The 27508-nt window shown below is 44.6% G+C and overlaps 1 protein-coding gene and 1 long non-coding RNA gene across 3 annotated transcripts in view; one reads left to right on the top strand and one right to left on the bottom strand.

The window, feature by feature from the left end:
- PSTPIP1 (proline-serine-threonine phosphatase interacting protein 1) overlaps positions 1-27508 on the bottom strand; it is a 193645-nt gene that overhangs the window by 2118 nt on the left and 164019 nt on the right. The window contains exons 12-14 of the mRNA XM_075345475.1: positions 4065-4158; positions 1089-1159; positions 901-1010 (exon numbers count right to left, since the gene is read on the bottom strand). Of these exons, the coding sequence (XP_075201590.1) occupies positions 901-1010; positions 1089-1159; positions 4065-4158 (275 nt within the window). The remainder of the gene's footprint in view (positions 1-900; positions 1011-1088; positions 1160-4064; positions 4159-27508) is intronic.
- Positions 1090-27508, top strand: part of LOC142303774 (uncharacterized) — a 116530-nt gene continuing 90111 nt past the window's right edge. For both annotated transcript variants that reach the window (XR_012753051.1, XR_012753050.1), the window contains exon 1: positions 1090-1165. This is a non-coding gene — a long non-coding RNA (uncharacterized LOC142303774). The remainder of the gene's footprint in view (positions 1166-27508) is intronic.

The raw sequence follows: 27508 nt of genomic DNA, 5'->3' as shown, positions 1-27508 counted from the left end.
TAGCAATCACTGATGGAAGAAGGTAAGAAAATGAATAGGGAAGAGTGAACCCAAACTGTAAAAGTTGGGGATTCTACCGAACACTGGGTGTCTAGGGCTCTAACCTGAACATGGTCTTTTAAAAAAAAAAAAGTGTGTGTCCGAGTTTGGGTACTATTCGCATGCTAAGCACTCCATCAAGCATCACTATGCTTGGGTCCGCTCGGAGCTTATCCCACTGCGAGTCGCTTGCAGTCTTTGAATGGCTCTCACTGGGGGGAAAAAAATCAACATTTTCAAATGGTGTGTAAAAATAAAAAAATTAAAAAAAACGCCCTCCCTCAGAAACGCTCTGTTTATGGCTGGCTGTATGTGGGTAGAGAGCTGAACTGCTCAATCATTGACTTCCATTATCCTCATTACCCGCGTCGGACCCGCTAGTTCTGGTTTCCATTGAGTTATATGGAGTTCAGGGTTTGGAAACAAGCTCAGGTCAAGCCTGTGTCCTGAAATGATCGTTAACTAAAGTCTGCGTGAACATCGACCGTTCCGCTCATCTCCATACATGGACCCTTAGGAGTCTAAATGCTATTTATAATTTACTAATTCACCTACTTTGGAAGCGAAAGTGAGCCCCGTTACCTCCTCGGCCCCTGTACAGCTTGACAGGTTGCACCAAATGTATGTCCGCTCTGATATACCTGTCTATATTTAATCATCCATTTTTCCTACCTCTATTTGATCACCGATTTGTCAAGGCCGGTCTCTTAGAACCTAATCATCAATACCTTGGTTGCTGTATTCAATGAAATGGCACCCGAGTACTGTATGTAATTTTGTAATTAACTGGACAATATGTCAGTGAACATGTAAATATAATACAAAGCTATGTGTATATATCTGCTTGTTTCTCTTCTTTACCTGGGGGGTATAATCATACTCCACAGTGAAGTCTGGCAATTCTTCATCCAGATCCATGGAGTTTTTTCTAGGAACTATGGGTATACTGGCATATTCTGAATCCCCAGTCACTGGAAATGAAATTTACATTGATAAATGTCTTATACAATAAATATCAGTCTACAATAAGTTCTCTATTACTCTCTTACCAGTGGGCTGATTGTTCTCTTCCGAGAGGTTCTTGGTGCTTCCACCGCATCCGTGCAGAAGGTTAGAAATTCTACAGGTAAGAAGTGGTTTTGTTCTATGAGTTTATATCGCAAAAAAGGTTGAAGTGCAGAATTTACAGAATTGTTACAGGCAAAAAACTTTCATTTAAGGTACGTGCACCCAAGCTTTTTTCAGGCAGATAAACCCGCCAAGTTTTTGAAAAAGATACTTGCCAACTTTTTTTCTTGGAACATCTATTTTAGCAATTTTTGGGTCATTTTCTCAGAACTTTATCAATATTTTTGATCGTTTCTTTGAGCATTATTTTCACGTTTTTGTGATGTATTATTTTACTGGTGTTTTTTTTTCTTTTTTACTGTATTCAACAATGAAGAAACCGCTAGCAGTTTTTCAAACAAAAACGCTAGCAAACCGCTCAAAAAGTTGAGTCTTCCTGGCGACTTTGGAGACTTCCCGTTGACTTATATTGTAAATTATAGAGTGTATTCAGAGCGCATTCCACCTGAAGAGTGGTCAGCTCACTTCTTTTAAATTGGCGTATTTGCCAGGACAAGGCTCTCATAGACTTGTATTGAGTTGTGACCTCTGGCACGCTCCATGAAACAAATGAAGACGCTGGAGGGTGTGTATAAGGCCTCCGTCACATGTCTGTGATAAAAACGCACATTTTTCACGATCTGTGGTGTGGGTGCGTGTGTTCAGCGTATACTGTTAATGTGTTCTCCGTGTGCTATCTGTGATAGCACACGGACAGCAGGAACTTCTATACTCACCTGTCCTCAGCGCTGCTGTCTCCGGCGCTGCTGCTGCTTCTGGGTCTGCGGTAAAGTGAATATTCATGAGCATAATGAGCGGGCCCAGAAGCAAGTGACAGCAGCGCCGAAGACAGCAGTGCTGGAGACAGGTGAGTATAGAAAATCATTTTATTTCAAAGACACGTGTTTTCTCTGGTGCATGTCACACTGATCACATTAGTGTGTGGTCCATGTGACACCCATGATGCTGGAGAAAAATGGACATGTCACTGTGTGGAGTACACGGACACACATCCGTGAGAAAACAGGAATGGATCTGCGTATGTCAGTGTCTACGGTATGTATGAAAACGGACGTCCTACGTACCGGAATCACGAATGTGCAAAGGGGGCCTAAGATGGGGCAGGGAATTTAGAGCACAACTCCAGAAGTTAAAAAATAGAGAAAGCTGGAGTGATGCTTTAAGCATTTTCTGGGTGCTATTTCAGGGGAGTTTCAGAGTGGACTCACTTGAAAAAGTGTTAGTGTGTACATATTTTTTGAATTGTATTGTATTTGAATTTAATCCTAAATTGACTTAAGGCCCTGTGCGCACTTTCCGTTTTTTGCCGCTGATTTCCTGCGGTTTTGCTGCATGTTTCGCTGCAGAAAATGTTCATAACATCTCTGCAGTGAATCACCAGCAAAACCTATGGGAAAAAAAAATGCTGTGTGCACTAGTCGGATTTTGACAGCTGCATGTTTTGCCGCGGGATTCCCGCAGCAAAAACAATTGCATGTCAATTCTTTTCCGCACGTTGCTGCGGGATTTCACTCCATTGACTGCCATGTAATCGTGAAATCCCGCAGGGAATAACGCAGGCCGCAAATTCTGTGCGGTTCATTGCGTTTTCCTGCGTTATTCCCTTCGGTATTTCGCAGTTTACCTGCGGTAATGTACATCGCTGCCTGCGGTTTGCAGGGAAGTGATGTCATTATGACAGGAAGAGGAAGCCGTGCAGAGAGTAAACACACACACATCACACTCACACACAGACATAGATTACACACATCACACTCACACACAGACATAGATTACACACATCACACTCACACACAGACATATAGAATACACATAGAAATCAAACGGAAATATAGAAAAAAAAACACGTGGGCTCCGCTGTATATTTACCTTCCAGCCGAGGTAAGCACACAGCGGCGGTCCGGTATTCTCAGGCTTGGGAGGGCGAGAATATCAGCTGCAGCTGCCCCGGGACTGTCGCATGCATTATGCGGCAGTACCGGAGTGTCCCCAGCTCTTCTAGATGCCGTGATGCAGTGGCGATCCAGGTAATAAGGAGTTAGTGGCGGTGGATCGCCGCCACTAAGTCCAGGCTTGAGATCATGGCAGCGTCTATGTGACAGCTGACATGATCAACCCGTGCGTAAAGTGAAAAAACACAAACATTGAAAAATCCTTTATTTTAAATAAAACACAAATAAGCCTCCTCGTTCACCCGTTTATTAACCCCTCCCGAAACACACCGCTCCGGCGTAATCCACGTCCTTCAATGCTTGCATCCAGCCGCGACTGACACAGACACACTGCTGAATGCAGCCTCACAGCGAGACAGCAGAGGTAACCACAGGGCATTTCCCATGGCCGGTAATGTGAACTCACATTACCGCTCGGGAGAAATGCAGCGTGTGCTCACAGGGACTCTATCTATCTATCCCTCTATCTATCTATTCTTCTATCTATTATTTTATCTGTCTATTTTTCTATCTATCTATCTCAGAATGAAATTACTTTTTTTTTTTTTTCAATGTGCTTTATTGCATTGAATGCAATAAAGCACATGTACCAACCCGCACGCGGCAATACCGCGAACAATACCGTGGTAAAACTGCGGCAAACCGCATGCGGTTTTCGGGTGCGGTTTGCCGCGTTTTTTTTTTACCGCGGGTGAGGTAATCTTTGAATGCCTGCGGAATTTTCTTGAGAAAATTCCATTTTCCAGTGCGCACAAAGCCTAAAGCCTTAAAGTCATAATTCATTTGAAGACAAATTCCACCTCAAAACAGTAATCCTAAGGGCTCAGTGAGACAACCGCATTAAACATCCATGTGATGCCCACATGCAGAACGAGTCGTATTCTGTAACTGAGTGGACTCTATAAACTTAAAGTTCACAATAATTAATACAAATAATGATCTTACCTTTTTATCATTTTATTGCTGTTGGTATGTGGGTTAATTCCATTACCGCTTTCCAGATTAATCTCACTACTATAACTCTCATATAACACAGGACCTGGAGATAGACAATACAAGAAAGATAGGTTTTGAAAAAACGCAACTTTCAAATATTAAAGGGAACCTGTCACCGGATGTTTATAATACTTACCTAACAGTCGGTGCAGAGCAGACTGGTTGGATGGGCGTCTCCGTTCTCTGGTTCCCGCTCCTCCTCTTTCAGCCATCTTTGTCCTCCTTCTGAAGCTAGTGTGTATGACGCGTTTTTCGTCATCTACACTACCCAACAGTGAGGTCCTGCGCAGGCACACTTTGATCTGCCCTGCTCAGTAGATCAAAGTACGCCTACGCATGATCTCACTGTCGGCTAGTGTAGATGACGAAAAACGTGTCATACACACTAGCTTCAGAGGGAGGACAAAGATGGCCAAAAGGGGATGCGTAGGACCCGAGGAACGGAGTCGCCCATCCAACCAGTCTGCTCCTCAACGACCGCTAGGTAAGTGTCATAAACATCTGATGACAGGTTCCCTATAAAGAGGATCTGTCACATGGACAAAAGTGACTACTTTTTGTTCCTATTTTATTCTTGCTTTTCTATGCTTTTCTAATGTGTCATATGGCTAAAGAGATATGGGCTTTTTTATTTAGCATGCCCAGTATGCACATTTTTAGGGTTAATCTAGCAGCAGGAATAGAATAAAAGCTAAAACTAGCCTCCTTTGATCTGCTGACAAGAATTTTAAAGGAGTAGTTGTATATATATCTTTAAGATACAGTTATATAATCAAAATAGGTTTAAAATGCACACTCAGCTATAATTTGAGGGTATTCATATCTTTATTGGAGTAAGGGTTTAGTAATTACAGCTCTTTAATATTTAGTTCCTCTTTCTCAAGGGACCATAAGAAAATGGGCAAATACTGTATCTCAAAAGCTCTTTAGTAAGCTAAAAAGAATCAATAATCCATTATTAATTAAGCAGGTAAAAGATCTGGAGCTGATTCCAGGTGTGGCATTTGCATTTGGAAGCTGTTGCTGTGAAACCACAATGTTTGGTCAAAGTAGCTGTTAATGGAACAGAAATAGACCTCATTAGGCTGAAAAAAAAAAGAGTAATCCATCAGAGAGATGGCAGAATTGTAAAAAGTGGCCAAATCAACAGTTTGGTGCATTATGCAAAAAAAAGATCACTGGTAAGTCTGGGACGTCCATGGAAGATGATCGCAGAATCCTTTCCATGGTGAAGAAAAACCCTTGGACAACATTCACCCAAGTGAAGAAAACATGTGAAGGAAGTAGGTGTTTCAGTGTCTAATTCTATAATAAACAGAAGTCTTCATGGGAGCAAATACAGAAGGTTCACAACAAGGTGTAAACCATTAATTAGCCTTAGGCGGGGGTCACACTAGCATATAACATCTGATGCGAGAGCATCAGATACAATATCCTATTGACACCCAGTTAAAGCTCTGCTGCGAGCATGAGCCATCATTCTCCTGTGCCCTGATTCTTTCGCGAGAGTTGGATCTCAGGTGCGGAGAAGTGGGAGAGAGTAATCTCTCCATCTTCTCCCTTGCCTGTCTCTGCATATATCGGACTGCACTAGAATGTTATCCAAGTACAGTCTGATGCTTAACACACACCCATAGACTTGTATGGGTCCAAGTTATCTGAGATACGGTGCCAATCACAGCATGCTGCCAATTCGGAATAAGAAAAAAAAAATCAGATCTCAGAAATAGAAAGACCAAATTAGACTTTGAAAAAAAAAGGGAAGTCAGCCCAGTTCTGGGAAAGGATTCTTTGTACAAAACTAAAGATCAAAGATAAAACTAACATGTACTTGTACCTGAATGATGGGATGCAGAAAATATGGAGAAAGCTTGGAATGGCTCATGATCTAAGGCCTGATTCAGACGTCAGTGATTCTGGTACGTATGTGACCATTTTTATACGTACCAGAATCACGGACATATGCAGACCCATTATAATCAATGGGTCTGTGCACACATCAGTGATTTTTTACTGACCATGTCTCCATGCGGCGTACACGCGTGTCCGTGATTGCCGCACAGAGATATGTCCGTTTTTTTCTGGCATCACTGATGTCCCACGGACCACACCGTGAAACACGTACCAGAAAAACACAGACATTGAAAATAAAAAGCTTTTTAAACTCACCTTCTCCAGTGATGCTGTGTACGGCAGTTGCTCTCTGCTTCTTCCTGGACAGCTCATTATTCTCATGCATATTTAGTTATGCAGCCACAGCCGACCCGGAAGTAGCTGCAGAGGTGAGAGACACAGTGGCCGGATGCAGCAGAGTCGGAGAGTTCAGCACCACAGACAGCAGGAACTGGACAGGTGAGTTTATCTCCATGTGCAATCATAGATTGCACATGAACAACCCACATGTGCCATGAATCACAGCACACGGAGGGACATATGCGTTTTTAACACGTCCGTGAAAAACGTCTGTGTTTTTCACCGATGTGTGAAACAGGCCTAAAGCACATCACATCCTTGGTAAAAATAGTGGAAGCAGTGTGATGACATGGGAATGCATGGCTTCCAAAGACACTGGTTCACTAGCGTTTATTGATGATGTGACTGAAGACAGAAGCAGCTGGATGAATTCTGAAGTGTACAGGGTGATACTTTCTGCTCAGATTCAACCAAATGTAGTGAGGTTGATTGGACGGCACTTCACAGTACAGGCGGATAATGCCCCAAAATATACTGCGAAAGCAACAAAAGGAGAATTTTAAGGCAAAGAAGTGGAATATTCTGCCATGACCGAGGCAAACACATGATTTCTTAATTTCTTCCATGTGTTTGCATATATATATTAATGTCATAGTATGATGTTGTTTTTCATAATAAAATTTATGGGGTTGCCCACTTTATTTTAAAAGATGTGATGAGGACATTATTTTGTGGCACTTACTAAGTATTTCAGGATCTCCTGCTGCTCTTTTATCTAGAGCCATCCTCATGTGCTTTACAGCTTTTATATTTTCAAAATGGATGGTGATGAAGGAACACTTGAGCAAGAGCTGGTGCAAATCGATTCTTACAACCCGATCCATTGGCCATATAATTAATCTGTGTTCCCTTTATGGGAGCCTGGAGAAACCTGCCTCTTAACTGGCAGCATCTGCAGCTCTTCTTTTGGTTGGCTGGTCTGGCATAACGTCATATGTGCATTAAAAAAAGATGTCCAAGCCATAGGGCAAGAGGCCGTTCTCACAGCTCCTGTCCATTGGTAACAGATCACTGACTTGGCCAATCAACTGGGTTGTGAAAATTGATTTGCACCAACTCTAATGACCAGAGTAGTCTACAGCCTCTTCCAATTGAAAAACAGATTTCCCATGTGCAGTGCATTTCAGTTGAAGAGCCTGATGGACTGGTCTGCTCCACTAGCACACATTTTGAGAATAAAAGAGCATTTCAATCTGTGAGGAATGCACCATGAATAAGTGCAGGAGGAGAACCTGAAATACTTACTGTATATATTAGTAAGTGCCAAAATCATTTTTTTTAATACCTCGGTAAAGATAAAGTTGCCAACCCTTTCTAAAATGTGAATTTATGAATATTGGCAAGATTTGCTTACCAAACCTTTTCTATGGTGGGTGCAGTTAAGGGTTTTTCTTGGATATGTCAGACCGAGACTTGAACGGAATATGTCACTCCCAAAGACCAAAATTAAACTGCTTAAACATCTATATATGGGACTTTGCTTCCTATAAAAATCATACCATACATATACATTTTAAAGTTATATTTTCAGAAATATTTACTTTATTTAATATTCAAATTGGGCACTTCATTACATCCTTGGCTTGCCTATGCCTCAGTGCACTAAGCCATAGGCCACACAAGGGTGCACTGAAGTGCCCTCATTTACATCTAATATATAAAGCTGAATGTGTGTGTGTGTGTGTGTGTATGTCCGGGATTGGCATCTACACCGTCGCAGCTAAAGCCACAAAATTTTGCACACTCACACGTCTGGACCTCGAGAGCGTCATAGGCTATGTTGTGAGGCGAAATTTTAACCCTGCGTGTTCCAATTTACCAATTAATTTTTCCTCTATCTACATAATGGGGAAAAAGTGAAACGAAAAGTGTATCCACACGGTCGCATTTACAATCACGAAATTTTGCACAGACACCTCATGTGACCCAGGGAACGTCGTAGACTATGTTTTGACAGGAAAATTTAACCCCGCGCTTTACAGTTACTTACTCTCCAAAAGACATGCCTCCATTAAAGTAAATAGAGCTGGAACTACAGGTTATTATCATAAAAAGAGAAGTTTTGGCAGCACTCTGCAGTGTCAAGAAATCTATTTTCTTTTTTTTTTTTCTTTTTTGCAGACAGGTGATAAAAAAGAAAAAAGAAAAATAAAATAGATTTCTTGACACCGCAGAGTGCTGCCAAAACTTCTCTTTTTTATGATATTAATGCTTGCTCTGGCTTCTTGACATATAGCACCACGGTAGTTCAGGACTTCCACTTGCCGTCAGCTGTTTTTTTTCAGCCAAGTCCAATGTGAGGATACAGCAGCTGATCTGCACTTCAAGCACCCACAAGGCGGGCTCTACATGGAATTGATCCAAAGGACTTTATTGCAGCATTTTCCACAGAGTGGTAAGCAGTGCAGTGCACAACTTCTGTTTTTTTTCTTCTATTTTTTGAACTACAGGTTATTAGTAGGAGCTGTGATTGGTTGCTATAGGAACAAAAGACATTCATAGTATAAGAAGCTTATATGTGAGGTAATAAGATGTCGGTGGGGAGACGGATAGAGAGAGACAAACAGGGAAAGAGACAGAGAGATAGAGACACACCGAGACAAACTGTGAAAGAGACAGACAGAGACAGATGGTGAAAGAGACAGAGACACACAGGGAAAGAGACAGAGAGATAGAGACAGACGGTGAAAGAGACAGACAGAGACGGACCTGGAAAGAGACGGACCTGGAAAGAGACGGACCTGGAAAGAGACGGACCTGGAAAGAGACGGACCTGGAAAGAGACGGACCTGGAAAGAGACGGACCTGGAAAGAGACAGATGGGGATAGAGACAGATGGGGATAGAGACAGATGGGGATAGAGACAGATGGGGAAAGAGACAGACAGACATGCAGACAGGGACAGAGACAGGCAGACAGGGAAGGAGGAGACAGCCAGAAAGACAGACAAAGATAGATGGGGAAAGACACAGACCTTGATAGAGACAGACTGGGAAAGAGACAGAGAAATAGAGACAGACAAGGAAAGAGACAGACAGAGACAGGCAGAAAGGGAAAGAGACAAACAGGAAAAGATACAGACAAAGAGATGGGGAGACAGACGGGGAAAGAGACAGACCTAGAAAGAGACAGATGGGGAAAGAAACAGAGAGATGGAGACAGACAAAAAAAGAGACAGACAGAGACAGGCAGAGGGCAAAGAGACAGACGGGCAAAGAGACAGACGGGCAAAGAGACAGACAGAGCACATTACTTGGCCAATTTAATTAAATCTGTGTGGAATATCTGTGGTGTTGAAATATATGTTGTGAAATGCTTCTATTAGCTTAGTTTTTGCCTTTTAATAATTACATTTCTATCTATTTGTTTTGTGGTTTTTGTGTGCAGAATACATTTTTGTTAATACATTCTATTTTGTTAACAACAGTTATAAACCTGGGCGAAGCCGGGTAGTACAGCTAGTATTGAATAAAAGTAAATATTTTTGCAAATATAACTTTAAAATGTATATGCATGGTATGATGTTTTAATTTTTCTAGGTGCAAAGTCTTCTATATACTGTATCTAAGCAGTTTTATTTACACTTTGGGGGTGACTACCTTTAAAAACTGTTATTAAATCAACTCTCCTGGCCCAACGTTATTTACCCCTTCAGGACATCCACCTTACATGTAAGTCGTAAGTCAGAAGCGGGTGTATGGAAGCCTACCCCAGATAATGACTGTGTATTACAGCCAGGACATGCCTCTAATAATTGTGGATGGAGCAAAGCGATTGTCAGTTAAATCCCGCTGTCAAAATATGACTGCATAATTTACCATGCACCGGTATGGGGGCACGCTATTTTAAGCTCCCATCGGTGCGCCCATGATGTAAATGTGGGTCGCCAATGGTTGATATGACAGTGAGTGTCTGCTGAAGACCTCTCTTCTCTCTACACATATTTGGTATCATTGAATTCTTCAGAAAAGTACGATCTATCAAAATATAAAATTAACATAGTCGGTAAACATTAAATAAAAAAAATAAAAAACAAAATTACTTTTTTTTTGCTATCTGCAATACCACAAAAAGTGCTGTAATAAGTGATCAAAACATCATATCTATCCCAAAATTGTATCAATAAAACATTTCATGTGAGTGTCACCACGACTGAGGTCCGATCGTGCAATCCGACGACAGCTGCAGGGGGTGGGCCGGCACTGAGGAGGGGTGGGCCAGCGATGCGAAGGGGAGGGCCAGTGCTGAGGAAGAGAGGGAGGGATTTATCTCCCTCTCTCCTTCGTTGCCGGCTATTGCCATTCTCGCTCTGCACTCGCAGTACACCAGTGTACTGCGAGTGCAGTGCGATTTTTCTCTCACCCCATAGACTTGAATGGGTGCGAGAGAAACAAGGATCGCATTGCACCCGCAGCATGCTGCGACTGTTTTCTCAGTCTGATTAGGGCTGAGAAAATAATCGATCATGGGTGCTGGCACATAAGCTAATATTGGTCTGAGTGGAATGCAATGTTTAATCGCATTCCACTCGCTCCGATTTTCATGCTGTGTGTCTTAAGGCCACTTTACACACAGAGATAAATCTTTGGCAGATCTGTGGTTGCAGTGAAATCATGGACATATTGTTCCATTTGTACACTGCCACAAACCTGGCACTGATTGTCCACAATTTCACTGCAACCACAGATCTGCCAAAGATTTATCTCTGTGTGTAAAGTGGCCTTTAGGCCTAAGGGTCAGCACACACGGCAAGTAAAATGGAGCAAGTGGAGTGCGATAAAAAAAAATTGCATTCCACTTGGACCAATTTTACTCTATGGGCCAGACTGAGAAAACAATCACAGCATGCAATTTGTTTTCTCTTGCACTCATCCAAGTCAAGTCTGGGAGAGAAACATCGCATTGCACTCGCATTACACCGGTATAAAGGTGTAATGCGAGTGCAGTGCGAGAATCACATCAGCTGATAATGGAGGAGATGGGGAGATTACTCCCTCCCTCTCCTCCACAGCGCCCACCCTCTCCTCCGCGGCTATGCTGTCATTGCAGCAAAGTGGCATGACAGTCACATGACACTTCGCTTACACTCCAGCAGAGCGGGCACCGAATGTTATGCGATTGACTCACAATAAAGCCCAAGTGTCCCCAGCCTAAGAGCTCGGCTCGGCTCCACTTGCGCATCGTATCAGATGCTGGAGCGATGCGATATGCTAATGATCCTCGGCTCAGGCTCTGCTGTGAGAGTGATACGATCTTGCAATTGGATCACAGATGCAGAGCAGAGCGAGAGATTAATTTCTCCCTCTTCTTCTTGGCCTGTTTTTCTGTATATCGCAGTGCACGCTAATGTCATCGTCGGAGTGTAGTGCGATATTTCACATGCATCCATAGACTTGTACGGGTGCGTGAGAGCCGAAACGCGCCACCAAACGCAGTATGCTCCGATTCTTTTCTCATGCCGATATGGCGTGAGAAAAAAAACAGCAGATGTACACTGCTTGATTGATTAACACTGGTGCGAGTGCAATCTGATGTTTTATTGGATTGCACTTGTCCGTGTTAATCGGAAGTGGAACCACAGACTAAGGCTGAGTTGCTGATGAATAGTAAAGTATGAAGCTGCTTATTGGCTGCAGAGGTTTCTTGATCTCTATGAGGCCTAGAATGAAAATTGAGAGAACAGTGATGGTCTAGGAGGTAAATATACAGTGGGTACAGAAAGTATTCAGAGCCCTTTAAATTTTTCACTCTTTTTTTTTCATTGCAACCATTTGGTAAATTCAAAAAAAGTTTATTTTTCCTCATTAATGTACACTATGCACCCCATCTTGACAAACAAAAAACAGAAATGTAGAAATTTTTGCAAATTTATTAAACAAGAAAAACTGAAATATCACATGGTCATAAGTATTCAGACGCTTTGCTCTGTGTAGATGCACCCTTTTGAGCTAGTACAGCCATGAGTCTTGTTGGGAATGAGGCAACAAGTTGTTCACACCTGGATTTGGGGATCCTCTGCCATTCTTCCTTGCAGATCCTCTGCAGTTCCGTCAGGTTAGATGGTGAACGTTTTTGGACAGCCATTTTCAGGTCTCTCCAGAGATGCTCAATTGCGTTTAGGTCGGGGCTCTGGCTGGGTCAGTCAAGAATGGTCACAGAGTTGTTCTGAAGCCACTCCTTTGTTATTTTAGCTGTGTGCTTAGGGTCATTGTCTTGTTGGAAGGTGAACCTTCGTCCAATTCTGAGGTCCAGAGCACCCTGGAAGAGGTTTTCTTCCCGGATATCTCTGTACTTGGCCGCATTTGTCTTTCCTTCAATTGCAACCACTTGTCCTATCCCTCCAGCTGAAAAACACCCCCAAAGCTGCCGCCCCACCACCGTGCGGAGCTGCCGCCCCACCACCGTGCGGAGCTGCCGCCCCACCTACACCCCACCTACTGTCTCCTCCCCAAAATCCTTTAGGATGTAAACCCGCAAGGGCAGGGCCCTCTTCCCTCTGTACCAGTCTGTCTATTGTAACTTGTATATGTATTCTGTATGTAACCCCCTCATGTACAGCACCATGGAATTAATGGTGCTCTATAAATAAACAATAATAATAAAAAAAAGCATGATGCTGCCACCACCATGTTTCACTGTTGGGATTGTATTGGGCAGGTGATGAGCAGTGCCTGTTTTTTTTCCCACACATACCGCTTAGAATTATCACCAAAAAGTTCTATATTTGTCTCATCAGACCAGAGAATTTTATTTCTCATATTCTTAGTCCTTCATGTGTTTTTTTGCAAACTCTATGCAGGCTTTCATATGTCTTGCACTTCGGAGAGGCTTCTGTTTGGCCACTCTGCCATAAAGGCCCAACTGGTGGAGGGCTACGGTGATAGCTGACTTTGTGGAACTTTCTCCCATCTTCCTACTGCATCTCTGGAGCTCAGTCGCAGTGATCTTGGGGTTCTTCTTTACCTCTCTCACCAAGGCTATTCCTCCACGATTGCTCAATTTGACTGGATGGCCAGGTCTAGGAAGAGTTCTGGTGATCCCAAAATTCTTCCATTTAAGGATTATGGAGGCCACTCTGCTCTTAGGAACCTTGAGTACTGCAGAAATTTTTTATAACCTTGGCCACATCTGTGCCTTGCCACAATTCTGTTTCTGAACTCCTTGGGTAGTTCCTTTTGACCTCATGATTCTAATTTAGTGTGACATGCACTCTGAGCTGTGAGGTCTTAGGCTAGGTTCACACACTGCGTTTTTTTGACGCTGCGTTTTTGTGCGTTTTTTGCGGCAAAAAACGCACAAAAACACACCCGCGTCAAAAAAACGTGGCAAAAACACGCTTGTTTTTGCCGCGATTTGGTGCGTTTTTTTCTGCGTTTTGCTGCGTTTTTGCTCACTGCGTCTTTATGCGTTTTTTATCAGTGAACAAAAAAAAAAAGGTCTGATGTCATTTCCTTCTTCAATATGTTCTTCATTCTCCACTAGTGTATGCAGGAGAGCAGACAGCTGCAGAACTACAAGGCTCAGCATACTCCATCCAATAGTGTATGCAGGAGAGCAGACAGCAGCTGCAGAACTACAAGGCTCAGCATGCTCAATCCAGGAGTGTATGCTGGAGGGAGAGTCAGGGGGAGCAGACCTACAAGGCTCAGCATCCTCCATCCAATAGTGTATGCAGGAGAGCAGACAGCAGCTGTCGAACTACAAGGCTCAGCATCCTCCTTCCAGGACTGTATGCAGGATTTCTTTGCCCCCTAAACAAAAAAAATGACGTGGGCTTCGCCATATTTTTGTATGCTAGCCGGGTACAGCAGGCAGGTACGGGCTGCCCCCAACCCCCAGCTGCCTATTTGTACCCGGCTGGGAACCAAAAATAAATATAGAGAAGCCCTTTTTTTTTTTAATTATTTCATGAATTTCACCTAAAAAAAATGACATGAGCTTCGCCTAATTTTTGTGTCCAGCCGGGTACAACTAGGCAGCTGGGGATTGGAATCCACAGTGCAGGGTGCCCATGCTTTCTGGGCACCCCCGCTGCGAATTGCAGTCCGCAGCCACCCCAGAAAATGGCGCTTTCATAGAAGCGCCATCTTCTGGCGCTATATCCAACTCTTCCAGCTGCCCTGATGCCGGGTGGCTCACTGGGTAATAATGGGGTTAGGGCTAGCTGTATATTATCAGCTGGCCCTAAGCCCAAAATTCATGGTGTCACGCCAATATTAGACATGGTCACCATGAATTTCTAGTAAAGATAAAAAAAACCACAACACACAGAAAAATATTTTTATTAGAAATAAAACACAACACAATTAGTGACTCCATCTTTATTGAAATAAAGAGCCCCCCTCCGCAGTAATCCTGGGTCAAGGGTCCCGCGCCGTCCAATCCGGATCCAATATCATCTAATCGGTTTGCTGGAAGGCAAAGTAATCAGATGATGTGTCAGGTTCAAGTGCCTGAATCACATCACACATCAGCTGATTGTATAAAAGCCGTTTATACAATCAGATGATGCATCGGTGCAAAAAAAAAAAAAAATTACTCACTCATGTGCTGATTACCGCCAGCTACTGGAGCGAGTCTTATCCCGTCCGATCGCTGCAGGAGCTGCCGGTAATCAGGGATGAAGTCTCCTGACGCATCCGCTGATAGGTTAAACCGGCCAGCCGCTGGCGTCACCCCGAGACTTACGATCAGCTGTTGCGTCAGGTGACTGCATCAGGTGATCCATCGCCAGGTCCTGCATCCTGCAGGCATACGTACCCGGGGAGACTGCACATACCCAGAGCGGCGGTACCGTGAGAGGAGCTGGGAGCGGGCATGGTACCGGGAGTCTGCAGACAGGTGAGTATGACATTTTTTTTTCTACTGTTCACTTTTGTTTTCGCAGCCGCTTCCACCTCCTGCCCGTACATGACGCCGCACGGGAGCTGACATGCACAGGACTGGAGGTGGAAGTGACGGTACCGGGAGGATTCACGCTTCTGTGTTTACTGACAGAAGAAATCCTCTTCCTGTACATGTCACTTTACTGCCCACCTCCTGCGTTTATAGCCGCGTTTTTGGTCTTAGAAATGCACCAAAACGCACCTATTTGCGTTTCTCATTGCGTCTTTCAACATCCCATTGCACTCAATGGATGAAAAGCGCAGTGAAAAACGCGGGAATAATTGACATGCTGCGTTTTTGTGGCTCCACAAAAACGCAGCTGAAAAAAAAACGCTGTGTGCAGACAGCAAAAATGAAAACTCATAGACTTTGCTGGGGAAGCAAAGTCATGCAGTTTTCTGAGCAAAAACGCACCCGAAAACTGCGCAAAAACGACGCGAAAAACGCACTGTGTGAACTTACCCTTATACAGACAGGTGTGTGCCTTTCTAAATCAAGTCCTATCAGTTTAATTAAACACAGCTGGACTCCAATGAAGGAGTAGAACCATCTCAAAAAGGGTCACAAGGAAATGGACAGCATGTGACTTAAATATGAGTGTCTGAACAAAGGGTCTGAATACTTATGACCATGTGATATTTCAGTTTTTCCTGTTTAATAAATTTGCAAAAATGTCTACATTTCTGTGTTTTTTCTGTCAAGTTGGGGTACAGAGTGTACGTTAATGAGAAAAAAAAGAACTTTTTGAATTTACCAAATGGCTGCAATGAAACGAGTGAAAAATTTAAAGGGGTCTGAATAATTTCCATACCCACTGTATTGTTTTTTTTTTCTGTGCTGCACAGTTGGGTAGTAGAAAAACCCTTTAAGGCTATGTGCGCACACTGCGTTTTTTTGACGCTGCGTTTTTGTGCGTTTTTGGCCGCTAAAACCGCACAAAAACGCACCCGCATCAAAAAAATGCGTTTGGTGCGTTTTTTTGCTGCGTTTTGCTGCGTTTTTGCTCACTGCGTCTTTATGCGTTTTTTATCAGTGAACAAAAAAAAAGGTCTGATGTCATTTCCTTCTTCAATGTGTTCTTCATTCTCCACTAGTGTATGCAGAAGAGCAGACAGCTGCAGAACTACAAGGCTCAGCATACTCCATCCAATAGTGTATGCAGGAGAGCAGACAGCAGCTGCAGAACTACAAGGCTCAGCATGCTCCATCCAGGACTGTATGCTTGAGGGAGAGTCAGGGGGAGCAGACCTACAAGGCTCAGCATCCTCCATCCAATAGTGTATGCAGGAGAGCAGACAGCAGCTGTCGAACTACAAGGCTCAGCATCCTCCTTCCAGGACTGTATGCAGGATTTCTTTGCCCCCCCAAACAAAAAAAATGACGTGGGCTTCGCCATATTTTTGTATGCTAGCCAGGTACAGCAGGCAGGTACGGGCTGCCCCCAACCCCCAGCTGCCTATTTGTACCCGGCTGGGAACCAAAAATATAGGGAAGCCCTTTTTTTTTAAATTATTTCATGAATTTCATGAAATAATTTTAAAAAAAAAATGACGTGAGCTTCGCCCAATTTTTGAGTCCAGCCGGGTACAACTAGGCAGCTGGGGATTGGAATCCACAGTGCAGGGTGCCCATGCTTTCTGGGCACCCCCGCTGTGAATTGCAGTCCCGCAGCCACCCCAGAAAATGGCGCTTTCATAGAAGCGCCATCTTCTGGCGCTGTATCCAACTCTTCCAGCTGCCCTGATGCCGGGTGGCTCGCTGGGTAATAATGGGGTTAGGGCTAGCTGTATAGCTGGCCCTAAGCCCGAAATTCATGGTGTCACGCCAATATTAGACATGGCCACCATGAATTTCTAGTAAAGATAAAAAAACACAACACACAGAAAAATATTTTTATTAGAAATAAAACACAACACAATTAGTGACTCCATCTTTATTGAAATAAAGAACCCCCCTCCGCAGTAATCCTGGGTCAGGGTCCCGCGCCGTCCAATCCGGATCCAATATCATCTGATCGGTTTGCTGGAAGGCAAAGCGATCAGATGATGTGTCAGGATCAAGTGCCTGAATCCCATCACACATCAGCTGATTGTATAAAAGCCGATTATACAATCAGCTGATGCATCGGTGCAAAAAAAAATAAAAAAATAATACTCACTTATGTGCTGATTACCGGCAGCTCCTGCAGCGATGGGGCGGGAGTCTGATCCCGTCCGATCGCTGCAGCAGCTGCCGGTAATCAGGGATGAAGTCTCTTGACGCATCCGCTGATACCGGCCGGGCGCCCGCGTCACCGTGATACTTACGATCACCTGATGCGTCAGGTGACTGCATCAGGTGATCCATCGCCAGGTCCTGCATCCATCGGAGGTTTCCCGGCCGTCTGCACACAGCCGGAGCGGGGGTGGCGATACCGTGAGAGGAGATGGGAGCGGGCATGGCACCGGGAGTCTGCAGACAGGTGAGTATAACTTTTTTTTTTTTTTTTTCTACTGTTAACTTTTGTTTTCGCAGCCGCTTCCACCTCCCGCCCAGACATGGCGCCACACGGCAGCATACATGCACAGGACGGGAGGTGGACGCGGCGGTGACGGTACTGGGAGGATTCACGCTTCTGTATATACTGACAGAAGGAATCCTCTTCCTGTACACGTCACTTTACTACCCACCTCCTGCATTTATAGCTGCGTTTTTGGTCTTCAAAACGCACCAAAACGCAGCTATTTGCGTTTCTCATTGCGTCTTTCAACATCCCATTGAACTCAATGGATGAAAAGCGCAGTGAAAAACGCGGGAATAATTGACATGCTGCGTTTTTGTGGCACCACAAAAACGCAGCTGAAAAAAAACAGATGTGTGCGGACAGCAAAAATTAAAACTCATAGACTTTGCTGGGGAAGCAAAGTCCTGCAGTTTTGAGGCCAAAAACGCACCCAAAAAACGCGCAAAAACGCCGCGAAAAACGCACTGTGCGCACATAGCCTAAAGATAACTTCATCTCATCTGTCAAGCTAAAGTATCTGTATGCTTCAGTATGTGACTTTTGCCTGATAAGCCTGATGCCTGATAAGCCTCTTTTTATCACTGGAGGCCAATCTGAGGACAGAGATGCAGAGGAAGAGCAGAAGGGGACTGTGTATCAGATTATCCCAGACTCGCTATAAACACTGTACCTAAACTGCAGGCATAGATCACAGCTCTAGCCTAATGGTGATGAACGTAAAAGCATAAAGCAACGAGAAAAAAAAATTAGCACATAATCATTCCATTTCATGTCACCACTAGATATCGCATTTAGCGTCTATACATTTTAAGTGTTATGCTGTCTCGTTTGGATGTTGGGGCTTTCATTACTGACTTTTAGGCCATGTTCACACAAAACGTTTTTGCACCATTTTTTTTCTTGACCAAAACCTGACCTTGTGGCAGAATGTCTCCTGGGAGTCATCTGCGGTTTTGGTGCCGTTTTTGTGCCGTTTTTACAGCGGTTTTTTTCTGTGATGTCAAGACCTGCAAGGGTTCAAGAGTATTCGAGTGCTGGGCCGAGCCAGTTTTGACCTGGATCCGGCACTCAGGTAGTAAAAAAAAAAAGGTAGAAAGAAAAAATAAAGTAAAGCAAGTGCGCTATACTTACAAGTCTCCAGTAGATGCTAGAGTGTATGGGCTACTTACAGGTATGATGTCTTCAACAGGCCCCTATCACATGGAGGGTCTGGGGGGGCGATGCATGATTGTACTGGAAGGGAGAAAACATGGCCAAGCTCACTAACCCAGCTGGTCATGCCCACTAACCTGGAAGGAGCCCATACATTCTAGGATCATCCATACCTGCTCCCGTGGCCCCTCCTACTTCCGGTGCTCATTAGCATCATGCATATTCACTGCTTCCCTCCTTCCCCCATTGGAGTCTGTGGGTATATCGTACAGTAAAAAATAAATAAATAAATAAATTAAAAAAAATGACCTAGGGCCCCCCCATATTTTGATACCCAGCACAGATAAAGCCTACAGCCACAAGCTGCAGCCCCAGCTGTGGGCTTTATCTTGGCTGGGTATCAAAATAAGAGGGACCCCATGCTGGGTTTTTTTTTTTTTTCCAAAACGTTTTTTATTGATTTTTCAAATTTGTAAAAACATGACAAGTATCATTGCAAAAGAAGAACATACGTCTGACAAAATGTGACATAGAGGTGGGTGATACCCCAATTTGGAGTTCCATGTTGCTGTTCGATTTAAGATAGTATACAGTAACATTAAACCAAAACAGAGGTAATGACATATAATATAACATATGCAATACAATTCGTTAAATCTCTGTGTCGTCCCTGAATGATTTCAAATTTGCTAGCGTGCCTTGGTATTCCCAACCGTCTCGTCTCCCCCTCCCGCCAGAGCCCCCTCCTAGGTGATTCTCAGTTTACCCAGGCTGTCCTGGATATCGCTCAGGATATACCACTCCGAGTGAACAAAAGGTGCCATCAGGTTAATTATTTCTCCCTGTGTGAATTGGCTTTCAATAAAATGTCTCCATCTCACAAAAAACTTGGCTGTCAACCCATCTTTATCCCTCTCCGCTTCTAGTTTTTCCCACTTCAGAAGGTTGTGTAGTTCGCCCATAACCTCCTTTATGGATGGGCTCTCCCTTTGAATCCAGTGTTTTAAGATGCAACGCTTAGCTATCATGGCTATGTCATGCGTTATTGCGTATTTCCTCTTTTCCTGCGTGTTCGGGCCTCCTCCTACTCCTCCCTCAAAGGAGTGGAAAATCCACACCATTAAGTCTAGTTTGCTGAAAATTCCCCATGTTGACTGGGCAAATATTCTGACTTGGTTCCAGAACCTAGCGATTGTCTCACATTCCCATAGCCCATGCAGCATATCCGTTTTCTCTTTTTGACACTTAGGACACCACCTATCCCTACCTGGTATGTTGAAACCCATATTGGCCCTTTGTAGAATTCTGAATTGAGTGTCTCTCCATCTCTCATTGGTAATATGTTTCCGCACTTGTACCCATCCTCTCAGTATATCATCCACCACTTCTTCCCTTCCCAATTGTTTCCCTCACGCTGTTAAAGTCCGACTATCCTCCCGTGAGATAAGCACCCCCCTTAGCGATCGATAAATTTTAGAGACATTTATACTTGTTACATCACATTCCAGTAACTCATCAATCGAACTTCTGTTCAGCTCTCTTCCAACCACAACAAGGTCTCCTATTATTCCATGTTTCAATTGTTCATATTGGATGATATGTGAGCTATTAAGGTTGTACTTATCCAACACTTCCCGACCTGTCATCCACCTCCTGTCCTCCACATTCATGACGTCTATCATTCTCCTGACTCCCCTCTCTTTCCATCTAGTAAATAGCTTGTTTTCTCGTCCCAGGGGAAAATTTGGGAATGCCCAGGGGTTCAAGTACTTGGACACTTTCCATGAGAGCCCCAGTTTTTTCCTTACCGACTTCCATGTTAGCATGGTGTCTCGGAATATAATTGAGTTCCTTATGTGCCCTTCAACCCTGGATAGTGGGGAGTGGATGTCAGATCCCACGGTGACGCATATTTAGTTTCCATCACATGATCTGAGTGCCTACTCGTTCCTCTCACCCAATCAATTACATGCCTCATGATACATACAAGATTATACCCTTGGACATCTGGAAAGTTTAGACCTCCCTCCTCTGTTGACTTCATCAGCGTACGCAGCTTTATTCTGGGTTTCCTTACCCTCCACAGAAATTCTGTATACGCGGAGTTGAGCTTATTCACATCCTTTAGTTTTAGCAATAGCGGGATTGTCTGGAAGGGATACAGCAGCCTAGGAAAGCTCATCATTTTTATCAGGTGGCATCTTGCCAGTAATGGAAGTGGCAGACCTTTCCATCCCTTTAATTGAACTATAATTTTCCTGATTAGCGGTCCATAATTCAAGTTATAGATTGTTTCCACCGATCTTCTTATATGCACTTCCAGGTATTTAATTGAAGATTGTGCTATAGGAATTCCACATAGACAGCCATCCCTTATTTGTCCCCCCATTGTCCCATGATGCCCCTTTAGGAACATGATCTCGCACTTTTTTTTGTTCAGTTTGAAACCGGAGAATGAGCCAAATTTTTCAATCAAGGCAAGAGTCTGTGGCAAATCCGCACCGGGGTCCCCCATATAAAGTATGATGTCATCAGCAAAAAGCGCTGTCTTTACTTCTGAACCCCTTATCTTGATTCCTTTAAAGCTATTTTGTCCCTGTAGTATTCTTGACAACGGCTCGATTGCCAGGTTGAATAAAAGAGGAGATAATGGGCAACCCTGTCTTGTTCCCTTCATCAAAGGGAACACGTCTGATAGAAAGCCCGGAGTGTGTACCCTAGCTCCCGAGTTGGCATAAAGGTTTCTAATGTAAAGTCTCATCTTGCCTACAATCCCTATGGCCTCCATTACCCTGTCTAACCACCTCCAATTTACATTATCAAACGCTTTTTCTGCGTCAAGTGTAACTAGGGCAGATCTAGCCCCTCCCTCAGTGAGACCCAGTCTAACCGCGTCTACCACTAGAATTGTCTTTCGGATATTGGTAACGGCATTTCTCCCCTTAATAAACCCCACCTGGTGATTCGTAATGATCCTAGGTAAGATCTCGGCCAGTCTATTAGCCATGATCTTGGACATAATTTTCAAATCCTGATTTATGAGCGATATAGGTCTATAACTAGAGGGATCATCCAGGTCCTTGGTTCCCTTGGGGAGTAATTTAATATATGCTATGTTGGAATTTTTGGGTATTTCCGCCCCTCCCAGGAAAGAATTAAAGACTGAGGTTAGATCCGGCGAGATCAGATACTTCAGAGCCTTATAGAATTCACTGTTAAAACCGTCAGGTCCCGGTGCCTTGTTGGTGTTAAGCTCCCCAATTGTTCTCGTCACCTCCTCTACTGTGATATCTGCGTTTAAGGCACTCAAATCTTCCTCCGTCAAGCTAGGCATTTGGGCTTGTCTTAGCCACTCTGCCTCATCAGTCATGTCGTTATTCCCTGACCCATATAGTTTTCTATAGTAATCTCCCAGCAGTTTATTAATGTCCTTAGGATCCGTAGTCACCTCTCCCCCCTTTGTTTTCAGTTTAGAGATCACTGTCATCTTTCTGCTGCCCCTTGCCAGATTGGCCAACATCCTTCCCGCCTTGTTGCCAAACCTATGTAAGTCAACCTCCTTGTGCGACCAGAATAGTTGTTCCTTTTTTTTGGCCCATTCGTCAAATCCTTCTTTTGCCTCCAGCCATCTGCCTTTTGTCATGGGAGATCTATTTGTCACATAATTTGTATATGCTACCCGTACTGCTTCACTATGGAAATTATAATTCTCATTGGTTTTCCGTTTGATCATGGCTGCGTACCCCACCAGACGGCCCCTTAGGACCGCTTTTGCCGTTTCCCAAAATATCACTGGGGACTCTCTATGTTCCTTATTGTCCTCTGCGAATTCTCCCCACCACTCCTGTAGCACCTTGTGGAAATTATCTTGCCTGAGAAGGAACGATGGGAATCTCCATATGATATCTGTCCCTCTCCTGAATTTCTCTCTAATGCCCAATCTCACCGGACTATGATCAGAGATCACCATATTCTCTATCACACAATCTTGCGTTCCACTCAGTAAATCTTGCGAGATCCAGAACTGTTCAATACGTGACCAGCTATCATAAGGGTGAGAGAAGTGTGTATACTCTCTGTCATGTGGGTGAGTTAGTCTCCAGATGTCTTTCAGTCCTACGTCTTCTAATGTTACATCCCTATTGTCTAAACTCCTGCCCACATTAGCTGTCCCCTCCTCGCCCCTCCTCCTATCTTCAGCTGAGTCTGGGACGGTGTTAAAATCGCCTCCCACTATAATGTTAGCCTCCCCATCTGCTAATATGGTGGCCTTTATGTCATCATGGAATGTGATTTGTTGTGAATTTGGGCCATAGACATTATAAATACTGAGTTTACCCGCTGGACTAACGATTGTTAAGTGCTGCCACCTTCCATGGTCGTCTGCCTCATGTGCCACTACCTCATGACTGAATTGTTTATTTATTAGGATCATAGTGCCCGCTTTTCTACCTTGTGCCGCTGCCCCGTAAACGGTGCCCACCCAATGTTTCTTCATGCGGAAAAAGTCCCCCCCCCCCCCCCCCCAAGTGGGTTTCCTGTAATAAGGCAATGTCTGTCTTTAGTCTTTTCAGATGTCTCAATATCATTGCTCGTTTGTTAGGTGATCTCAGCCCTTTAACATTCCACGTAGTTATCTGTATCATGTTTACCTGTTTATTCTGCTTTTACTACTCCCTCCCCTGTTACGAGGGGGACCCGGGGAAGCGTGCCAAGATGGGAAATGGACTGCTTCCGCCGGTCAAGGTCCACTGTGCGGTGTAAGGGACCGCCGCTATGGTGGGTGAAGAGTGAGCGGGTTGCTGCTAGCGATCGTCTGGAATGTCACAGACGATCTATGTACACCGATCTGCCCTAACCCGTGAGGGTTGTATGGCACAGTTCTCACGGCTCGGTGTACCTGTTGCACGGGGAAGCACAGAGGTGCCCACGCACGTGTGCCAGTGGAAGTCACGAGAATATGGCACGAGGGTAGCACAGAGGTGCCCACGCACGTGTGCTTTCAATAACCAGGTGAGTCCAATGGAGACTTGAGGAGCTCACCTGGGACAGGAACACGGCCTGTTGACGGGAGTAATGCCGGAGCAGCAAGGCAGGAACACGGCCTGCAAACGAGGTACTGCCGGAGCAGCAAGGGCCAAGCCCACAAGAGACAGTAATGCCTGAGCAGTGGCGTGGCAGCACGCTGCCAGACATCCAAACATAGAAGGACGGTCGCGCGCCGCCATGATGGCAGGGGGAGCTTTTAAGGAGGTGCAGCTCCACCCGAGGGCGGGCGCGAGGCGGAGATGACGGACTTGACCCAATCAGGGTCCACGACGTCACAGCCTGGCCAGTCAGGATTCACCACGTCACCAGCCTTGTCATCAAGCCGTGTGACGTCAGTGAGCGAATCAGGACCCACCACGCATTGCACATGCTCACCCTCCTGCCTCTGGGAAATAGAGGCGGGATCCTCGGTCTCACAATGTGCAGAGATAACGGGAATCTCACTGCTTCCCTGAGCAGTAAACCTCTGCACATTGCGCAGCCTTGCAGACCTTCGGGGCCGCTGAGCAGGAGAGTCTGCGGCAGGCCAGGAATGGGAGACCGCTTCACTCCTTGTAACAGGAGAACCACTAGGTGTCACCCTTCTGCTGCCTCTCTGAGAAGGTATCTCCTGCACACTGCGCAATCTGGCAGACCTTCGGCGCTGCTGAGCAGGAGTGCTCGTGGCAGGCAAGGAATGGGAGACTGCCTCAGTCCTTGCCTCAGGAGAGCCACGAGATGTAACACTCCCCTATGGGCCCCTGCATCAAGGAAGACGAGATGTTTGACACTAGAATCACAGTTGGTACACTCCCTTTCCTCACCTTGCAAATATAACAAATACAACAAAAAGCATGTAAATGTAAAAAGGGCTGGATGATTTCCTCAGTACACAAAACATTGTTGGTTATAAATGACTTAGTGACTAAATGTAGAACTGGTGGAGGAAGGTTGAACTAGATGGACCTAGGTCTTTTTTCAACCTAAGTAACTATGTAACTATGTAAAACATATTTTCCCTTCCGAGAAATCCACGGCGCTTTCCACCACGTTGGTGAGCTCCCCTATTCCTAGCCAAAATATGTAGCTCCCTAATCACCCCCCATAAAATATATGTTCTATCCCCGGACTAACTTGAATAAGCCTTTGAAAATTATGCAAAAATTAGCACAGTATGTCAAAACCTCAGCAAGATTCTCCAGTCCTACTTATCTCTGACTCCAGGTAACCATCAGTCCGCCCAGAACAAGCCCACTTCATTTGAATTTGGATGATGTTCCTGGACAAAGGAGAAAAAGAAAAAAGACCAAGGGGAGAGAAGATGGAGAAAGAAAGAAGAAGAAAAAGAAAAAAGAAGGGAAAAAAAAAGAGGGGGGGGGGGAAGAGGACCCAGACTTTGGGATGTTTTCCTCTCTTTTCTCCCTTCCCCCTCCTCCTCTCACCTCCCCAACCCTCTCTCCGTAATGCATCCTCTTCAACGCCTCTTCCTGTTTGGGAAGAAAAAAAAAAAAAAAAAACAGGCAAAAAAAGGAAAAATAATGAGCGAGTTCCAGTTCAGGTATCATGGTTTCTCTCCCAAGGGTTGGTTCCTGTGTTCCGGGCGAGAATTATGCTGTTGACCCGGGCTTGGCCTCCTTTCCTCCCTGGTCTCGACTTGCTTTTGTCCCCCAAGACGTCCCACATCTCTTCCTGAGCTTGTGGGGGATCCTCTTCTATTATTCCCTTCTCCACTAGCTCCTTTTTCTTGCCTTTCTGACCTAGTCTTGTCGAGCTCTGCCATGAGAATGTTTTCTGCTTCTTTGTAGTCCTTGTAGTATACAAACGAGCCATTGGGGTTTATAACTTTCAGTGTAGCAGGGTATAATAGGTATATTATAGCAGGGTATAAATTTACTTTTTTGTTGTACAGAAATGAGCAAATTTTGGTAAATTATTTTCTCCTTCTGGATACTTCCGCTGAATAATCCCCAAAAATTAGCAGTCTGTTGCCTTGATATTGTAGTGGACGCTTTCATTCTCTAAAGGCCCTCAATATTTCCTCCTTATGCTTATAATCAAGGTACTTGACAATCACCTGTCTGGCTCTTATCGGGGTATTCTTGTTTGAGTTTTGGCCCTCTCCCTTATTCGCCTCCTGGTGTCTCAGTGGACCCACTCTGTGGGCTCTTTCAACTCTGAATTTCGCCTTTATGCCCAGGGTTGGTAGCTCCAACTCGCATATATTATCCAACTGTCCAATCGACACAGACTCTGGTAACTCGACTATACGTAGGTTGTTTTGTCTCGATCTGTTTTCCAAATCTTCCGCTTTATCCTTCAAGTATTCATTAGATTCTGCTAGAGCTGCTATTTGTGCTTGCATAGCCAGTATTGTCTCCTCGGAGTCAGATATTCTCTGCTCTGATTCTGCCAGTCTAGATGCATGGGCATTTATCTGTTTTTGCATATTAGCTAATGATGTTTGTATGGCTGCCTCAATAGCCACTTTAATCTCTTTTGACAAGTGTGATGTCACTTCTTCAGCCAGTTTTTTATAGTCCACATTAAGCTTTTGTGTGTACTTGTCTTGGCCTGCAGGTGGTGCTGTTTTCTTAGTTCTCTTTGTCTGGACTGGGCCACTACCTCCATCCCCCAATAACTTGCAGGCTTGTGATGTTGGTGTAGTAGGCTGTTTTTTGTTTCCTTTGTAAGGGGTACTATTAATTCTTGCATTTGACTTCCTGTATGTCTGAGTGGGATTAATCTCCCTGTACTGTTTGTCAGTTTCATCCTCCAACACTACTGTGTCTCTGAGTTGCCCTGCTTTGCCTGCATCTTCTCTCCCCTCTGCCTCCATATCTCCTTCATCCTCCCATTGCGATCCACCCTCATCAGTCCCCTGCATCCACCTCTCTCCTGCTGTGTCCTCCTGTGACTCCTTGCTCATATCTTCCTTATCTCCTGTCTCCTTGCTCATATCTCCCTTATCTCTCCCCCTCCAGCTCTGTGTTTGCTTTTCTGTGTCTCTCACCATGCGCTCAGGCTCCTCCCCCATCAGGCTCGTCGGCGCCATAATCTTATCTTCTCCTCTGTCCATGTCACAGCTTCTCCAGGCTCCCTCCCCGCTTCCAGCGCTTCTCAGGAGGTACCGTTCCATAGCTGGCTGCTTTAGGTAACCTCCTGTGCTGCTCTCTGTTTGGTGGCTCGTCCGGGGGGGGTCTTTTTTTAGTCGGTTTCTGTGAGGGGTGGCAGGAGCTTCTCTTCTAAGCTTCCACCTCAGCCAGGACCGGATCCGGAAGTCCCTGTTTTTTTAATTATTTAAATAAATAATTAAAAAAAAAAAAAACAGCTCGCGGTCCCCCACAATATTGATACCCAGCAGAGATAAACTCCACAGCTGGGGGCTGGTATTCTCAGACTGGCGAGACCCAGCCTAAAAATATCAGCCTGCAGCCGCCCAGGATTGTCACATCCATTAGATGCGATAATCCCAGCACTTTACCCGTCTCTTCCCGAATTGCCCTCGTGCGGTGGCAATCGGGGTAATAAGGGGTTAATCGCAGCTCTTAGCTCATAGCGGTGACTAAGCCCT

The sequence above is a fragment of the Anomaloglossus baeobatrachus genome, chromosome 4 (assembly GCF_048569485.1).
Source record: "Anomaloglossus baeobatrachus isolate aAnoBae1 chromosome 4, aAnoBae1.hap1, whole genome shotgun sequence".
In the NCBI taxonomy this organism is placed as follows: Eukaryota; Metazoa; Chordata; class Amphibia; order Anura; family Aromobatidae; genus Anomaloglossus; species Anomaloglossus baeobatrachus.
The sequence above is the reverse complement of the archived record's forward strand: the minus strand, read 5'-3'. Positions and strand labels throughout refer to the sequence as shown.